Source organism: Alligator sinensis, unplaced genomic scaffold (genome assembly GCF_000455745.1).
Source record: "Alligator sinensis unplaced genomic scaffold, ASM45574v1 scaffold708_1, whole genome shotgun sequence".
Classification (NCBI taxonomy): domain Eukaryota; kingdom Metazoa; phylum Chordata; order Crocodylia; family Alligatoridae; genus Alligator; species Alligator sinensis.
This window is the reverse complement of record NW_005842183.1, coordinates 740,059-747,256: the sequence shown is the minus strand read 5'-3', so window position 1 is coordinate 747,256 and position 7,198 is coordinate 740,059. Positions and strand designations below refer to the sequence as shown.

General features: G+C 45.8%; 1 protein-coding gene across 2 annotated transcripts in view; it reads left to right on the top strand.

The window, feature by feature from the left end:
• The window catches only part of DAAM1 (dishevelled associated activator of morphogenesis 1), a 178,398-nt gene extending 172,234 nt beyond the window's left edge, over positions 1-6,164 (top strand). For both annotated transcript variants that reach the window (XM_006026226.3, XM_006026227.3), the window contains exons 24-25: positions 814-984; positions 3,236-6,164. In XM_006026226.3, the coding sequence (XP_006026288.1) occupies positions 814-984; positions 3,236-3,445 (381 nt within the window). In that variant the 3' untranslated portion in view covers positions 3,446-6,164. The remainder of the gene's footprint in view (positions 1-813; positions 985-3,235) is intronic.
• Positions 6,165-7,198: the final 1,034 nt, after the last annotated feature.

Sequence of the window (7,198 nt, the reverse complement as noted above, 5' to 3'; positions counted from 1 at the left end):
CTACATTTTCCACTACCAGCAGAAAGTTCAGCTACCTCAAAAACAAACTTTCCGCACACGGAGAATCTCCCTCAAGCTACAAGTAAGAACAAAGAGTCTCAGTCTGAAGGAGAGCTTCCCTCAGATCTGCAAGGACGTGGAGTTGGGCTCATAATGGACTTGTTGTCTCGACCTTGGCTTCAGAGCTGCTATAATCGCTCGCGTTAATTGTCTCCAAACAGTCCTGAAGGCTCAGCACGCCCCCTATTCCCCTTTCTAGTGCGGTTTTTGAGCTTGAATAATAAATATCTTTTTTAAAGCGTCACTAACACATTTGGTTTTAATATCTGAGCCATGTGGCAACGATAAATAATACCCCAAAAATACTTCAAAGAAAAGTTAAAAGTGCAAGTTTCCCTACCCCTGCCGGGTTCACTCTGAGTTTTATGTCTTCGGTCTTTGGCACCGTGATATTTTGCTTCCTTGTTTTTACTGCTGCTTAGTTAATGAAAGCAAGTTAGGTAATAAAGGACATTAGGCAGAACCAGAGGTGAAAAAACTTGTGTGATTTAGAAGGAGAGTATTTTAGTGTCTGAACCTATAGGAAAGTTTCCATGTTCACTCCTCTGGGTTCATTGCTTCATGAAATCGAATGGATTTTTTAATTAAGACTTGAACGGATCGAGACCCAACATTTCCTTTACTCCACTGATCAGTCAACTGCCACCTTAAATATTTCCCTAGTTTTCAGGCAGCTGCTTTGCAGGGGAAGGTTTCATTAATTCACTAGATTCTCCCATTGGCTTAACTAATTCCTTCCTGCTCTGCCCCCAGTTTACCAAGGCAGTGAAGTACTTCGGAGAAGAGATGGACAAAATGCAACCAGACGAGTTCTTTGGGATCTTTGACCAGTTTCTTCAAGCTGTGACGGAGGCCAAGCAAGAGAATGAAAACATGAGGAAAAGGAAGGAGGAAGAGGAGCGCCGGATGCGCATGGAAGCACAGGTGAGAGGAGGACCCGGGGGCAGCGTCACATGGGTGACTTCAACGCAGGCACAATTGAGTTGGTGTCTGCCCTTGCCTCTGGATGCCAGGCAGGGAGGGGAAAGGAGGGCGACTTTTTTAATTACACACGCTCTCAAAGGTCAGACTGAATTCAGTCCCTGTGGCTAGTACTGAACAAGTTTTCTAATACTGTCCCTGCTAAAATAGAGGGTAAAGCTTTCCTTGACTCCTCTAGGAGCAGCAACACCCACGCTGCTACCGTACCCTGGATCCAAGTGATTCACGATGTAGTAGGATGTGCTGTGTGTGTCCACTTCACTGCTACCTCAGAGCAGTCAGCTGACTACGCCACGAATACAGTGTGCCCATGCCATTCTGCCCGTCTCAGCCTCGGTTCCCCACTGGTCAAACAAGGGCAAGAATTATGTTGTTTCTCTTCTTCCCTTCATGTCTTTGATACACTTAAAGGTGTCCAGGGCAGGTCCGCTTTGCCCGGTCTGTTTTAAACTGAGCTTTCTAGGGGCAAGGGCTTATCTAGGAGTCCCCGCAGCCAGAGGCACGATAAAGCCCCAGTTTCAGTCCGATCCTCTACTCTAATATGAAGAGTGAATGACAATAATTGCTTCCCTTGGAAAATTAAAAAGGGTCCTGTGGCTTTAACACAGCCACAGAGCTAAATCCAAATCCAGCACCTAACAACTTCAAACCCGATGCAGCAGCGTTGCCTGTCGAGACCATGCAGGTCTCAGCAGAGGCAAAATCATGCTGCACACCAGACGTTACGTGTGTCCTAGCAGCCCCAGCTCCCTCCTGTGTGGGTCACTCCCTCAGCATGTGCGAGATGTGCCGACTTGGGGTTTATTCAAATGAATAAAGGGAGCCAAGTTTGCTTGGACTCCGAACTCCATGGGCCTTAGCAAGGTCACGCCACCGAAGACTTTGGCCCCGTGTTGTGTGAATATCATTAATTGACATAATCCTTTAAGAGTCGCTGCCGAGCGACTGCCTCCACGTGAGAACAGGAGCATTATCTCAGCAGCAATACCAGCGCTGCAATTTTGGGCAGTGTCCATGGGAAGGGGGCTGCCTTATCTCTGTCGCTCTACTGGAGTCCCACCAAAACGATTGCCTGCTAAACGTTCACAGAGCTGGATAATGTCAAGCAGCCAGCTATAAAGCAAAAGCAGCTTCTCACTCGCTTTGTTTTTCAGATGTTCCTTTCTGATAAAGGATGAGCTCTGTTCTGGAGAAGGGAGTCTGTCGCGTAGTCGGGGGAGATGTGGGGTTTGAAAGGAAAAAAAGCAATCTCCTTCCCAACTCCTGGCACGAGCCGTTTTGTTGTAGAACAGAACATTTCAGCAACTCGATCATGTTCTCCTGTCCCCCTTCCCCCCCAAAGTCCTCTGGAAATGTTTAATTTTTGAAAAATTCATATTTTTTTAAGAGGGGAAAAAAAACCTGCCTCCGTCTGTCATCGATCAAGATAAGGAGGCAATAAGCAGGAGTTATTTTTATCGTTGCTATTTTTGTTTCCTTTTCCATTTTTGGAATATGGACCCAAACTTTGTATTGGAATATCCAGTCCCTCAAAATGTCACTGTTTAAACCCCTACAAGCCAGGCACAGAGAGGACCGTGTGCTCCCCCTCCGTGAGATGTCCAGGGCAGTGGGCTCAGGTCACGCATGCGGCTCTGTAAGGCAGAGCGAGGAGATAACGCGCTCTGTGCAGACCAGCGCTACCGGGTCGAGACCGCTGTAGTCAGAGCTGTACGTGGGGGTTTGTCTCTACTTCCACTGCATCTGCTAAAGCTGGCCATGCACACCTTCTACCCAGTATGGATGCAGTTAATCAGGTACAAAGGCAACTGAGACCATGTCTTACTGCCTCGCTGAAGAGCCCAGGATGGTTCCTGTCCTGGGGAGTGCCTAAGAGCAATGCAAGGACATATGCCCTGAACCCCACAAAGCCGACTCCGCTGAATTGCTTGGCTTGGGGACGTGTAGGACAGGAGTGAGCAGGCAAGGCATGTGACTTGGAGGCAGCACCTGACTCAGTAGGGTGGTAGATGGGTACTGCCTCGTACTGATGATAAGCCATGTTTATACCAGTGCGACTGCAACCCCCTTGCGGGCTGTAGGACACGAAAACTGAAGCGTGCACCAAACCCAAAAGACAGAAGAGGGCCTTAATCCGTGAGCGCTTTAAAGGGAACCGGCTTAATTTTTGTCCCCCTTCTTGATTCCTCTCTAGCTCAAAGAGCAGCGCGAGCGGGAACGCAAGGCCAGAAAGGCTAAAGAAAACAGCGAGGAAGGCGGCGAGTTTGACGACCTCGTTTCGGCCTTGAGGTCAGGCGAAGTTTTCGACAAAGACCTTTCGAAGCTGAAACGAAACCGCAAGCGCATCACCAACCAGCTGACGGACAGCAGCCGCGAGAGGCCTGTCACGAAACTCAACTTCTGATTCTTCCTGGGTTGTTTTTTTTGTTGTTCTTGGTTTTTTTAAACAAAAACTGTTTTAGAAAACTGATTAGCTGTCTCTTTGAAGTGGCTAGGATTTTTCATTATACTGCCTTGTCCTTCAGGCTGGAGCAGTGGCGCGTCCTGTTCTCCGAGTGAATAAGCATCTGTATATATGTACTGTACATATAAAAAGTCTGACCGTTCGTGTGTGTGTGTGTGTGTGGAGAGACAAGTGTGCGGGTGGGCGGGTGGGGGGAGCGAGTGTGCCCAGCTGCACTGTGTGTGTGTCCCGCGCGCGCACACACAGCCGCTTGTTACAGAGCACGGATTCCATTTCCTTCCCATCGACCATGTTGTTCCCAAAGTAGTTGTTCAGGTGCACAAGCACAATGTTGTGTTATTGGGGAAACGGTTGGCAAAACCCATTCCTCGCGGTAAAGAAAGGTATTGAGAAGTGTTCTTTAGTTGATCTCCTTTGGGAGTTCTTTATTGTGGGGTACGTTGATGCCGGGGAGGGGGCGCAACGCAAACGGCATCACTGTTTGACCGGCGATGGTGTTGGCGCAGGTCCGTGGGCCTAGCCGGGCGTGTGTGGTGTCGGTGTGGGGGCGCAGCATGTAAAAGTCTGCTAGGGAGGCCTTGCACGCAATCTGAACCGTGTTTTTCAAAAGTCAAGTGAAAACAATCCATCTCTCCTTTTTTATTATTATTGTTCTTCAGAACTTGAACATCTGTGCGTTTGTGCTGAGTCCAGCGCGCTCGCACCGTCGGCTCTCTTGATAATTCCTCTCCCATTGTTTTTGGGAAGCGCTGTATTTCTCTTACTGCAACCCCTGATCTCGCTGAAGACCGAGTCGACCAGAATGTGCTTATTGCTCCAAGAATACACAGACATTTATACTTTTATAACATTTTCTTGCCCAAGACAAATGAGAAGTGGGAGCGGGGTGGTTTTCTGCCTGCGATAAAAGAGCAGAATTTTTGCGTGTGTGTGTTGTAATTCTTTCCTTTTTTTGTTCAGTGGGACAAACTGTATCCTCTGTATATGTAGATCAGAACTGAAGGTCACTTAATTCGTGCACGAGGGCTCGATCCAAAACCCGTTGAGGTCAAAGAAAAGACCCGCGTAAGCTGCAGTGGGTTTTGAATCGGGCCCCCTCGGACACACAGTAGCAACGATGCCAAGAAATATTTGTCGCTTGACGACGTGCTTTTTTTGAGTGGTTTGCTGTTTATACTGTCATTTAAAATTTGTAAGCAAAACTACCTGTATAATGTCAGTCCAAAAATTCCAAAGCTCTCAGGGAGTAATAATTAATAAAGAAGAAAAAAAGTTTAAAAAAAAAATTGGAAAATAAAAAATAAATGCCATTAACATAGTAACGCTTTATATAAATTATACAGAATATATAGAGGACTGTTACTTTTTTGCTTTTATTTATTTGTGGTGTGTTTTTTTTTTTTAAAGAAAAAACAAAACCTTTTGATACCACCAGTGCTTTTGTTCTTTTTCCTGTGGAGAGATTAGTTTGTCCCTGTTGCACTAGATATTAACACTATTTGAAATAAGTTTGTCATATAATCGGTATTCCTGGTGGGAATGGCTTGTCATTTTTTTCCTGTATGTAGTGTATAGCAAACATGCTGTTTAAAATAATTTGTATAAAAAAAAAATGGTCCTTAGCATCTGGAGCCCAGGGGTCTCCATGCTTTGTAAAAGCTGTGAAATATCACTCTAAAAATTAGAGTTGTCAAGAGCTGTGGTTTTACCATTTTGTTTTTCCTCATTGCAACTCTCAACGCACTGTATTAAAAAAAAAAAAAAAAAAAAAAAAAAAAAAGACTTGATGACTAGCGTATAAAGCAGTAATACGGCTCAATAAAGTCCTGCACCTAGTCTCAAAGCATCTGCAAAACCTGTAAATTTGAAATAGGTAGAGTGAAGCACTTTGCTTTAAGAAGATGGGGGTGAAAAAAAGAAAAAGGTAACGATGATAAGTCTGTTCCTTAACTAAAGTGCCTCTATTTATATTTTTATTTATGGCTGAAGAAATTGGAGCTGATGCGATTTAGGGAATGGACATTTGGGGGCAAAAAAAAAAAAAAAAAGTTTTGCTTTTGCCAATTTAAGGAATGATTGGTGTAGGTGGAACTGCTGCATTTGGGATTTGAAAAGACATGGACCCCCCAAGCCCTGTATTGGCTCATCCTCCCGGGACCCCTGGAGCATGCGGAGTGCCAGGAGACCCTAATCAGGGCAGATGCCAGTGCCAGAACGGGGTCTTGGTTGATAACGTTCCTCTTGCCCTTCCAGGACCCTTCTTGTTTTACCTCGGTCTCATTATTGGGCTGTATTTGCCATTTTTTGTTTTATTTTGTTTTTTGTTCCTCCCACCCAAAAGGCTGTGTGCAGGAAACTCCATGTGCCATTGTCAAAAAAAAAATACTTTCAGATTGGTGCTGGATTAAGTAGCCACTCTTTTCTCTTAGGTGTGTATTTTAATTTTTTTTTTTTTAATAATGCCAAAAAGGAGAAAAAAAAATCCGTAAGAATTTGTAAACTGAAGTATATGTTATGGACCTTATTAGCTTAGTAGTGGAGCAAGTTAGCTGTGTAGGTGTAAGACTGTTAGTAGTTTAGCTAGCGGGACATGCCGTGTATGTTATGAGACTGTACATTTTTTTAAGATGGCAATATGCAATAAAGAGAGAGAACTCCATGGCGTGTACGTGCCCGGTGCCCGCGCGTTGTTTTTCAAGCCAGTTTGCCGAGGGGCTGCTCTTGTGCGTCTCAGCCAAAGAAAGCCAAACTCTTAAAGGATGCAAATCATAGAAAAGTGGAGCTGCAAGGGACCTCCAGAGGTCGTCGACTCCAGCCTCCTGCTTGAGGCGGGATCATCCCCGACTAAACCAGCCGCGTGCTTATCTAACCTGCTGTTAAACTTCCCAGGATGGAGACTTCGCGGCCTCTGCGGGTTGCCTGTTCCAATGCTTTTAACCACCCTCATAGTGAGCGAGGTCTTCCAAATCTCCAACCTAAATTTCCCCTGCTGCAAGTTGAGACCATTGCCTTTGTTGCATCCTCCAAGGCTGCAGAAAACAGGCAGTCTCCCTCTTCTGTATAACCACCCTTCAGGTATTCAAAAGCTCCCCCAACCCCAATTTTTTCTTTTCCTGATAATGGATGATGCTAATGCCATCTGGACAAACCAAAATCAAGTATTTCTAAATGAGCACATTCATTAAAAGGCACGGATTCTAGTCAGTCTTGGTGATGTGGATACTCCTCATTTATTTGTGTGTGGTCTTAACAGCCGTGGCTTCACTGGTGTTCGTGAACTCGTCCTTGCAAGGTAAGGGATTGGCCTTGTTTTACAGAGGAACAAAAGCACTTAGATGCTCGTGAAGCCTTTGGCTTTTGCTGCTTTCTGGAGCCTGAATCCTGGCGAGTCGGGTGAGTTAATTGAATGCTGCTAAAAATTGGGCTTTGTGCACCGTGCCCAAGGCCACTCTGGAGGGCTGTGGCAGAGCTGGAAATGGCACCCGCCGGGAGGGGCTTGGGGGCAACCGGTCCGGTTAGATGGAGCGTAGTAAATCAGGGCAGTCCATTGAAGAGGCTGTATAGCAATAGAGAAGAGGGAATTGGAGTGAGTGTAAAGCAAGGCAAAAGAAAGAGTGGTTGTCTTGCAGTGTCTGGCAACAGAGGATGACAACTGAGGAAGGCAGAGGGGAGCACATGAATGGAAGTGAGCAG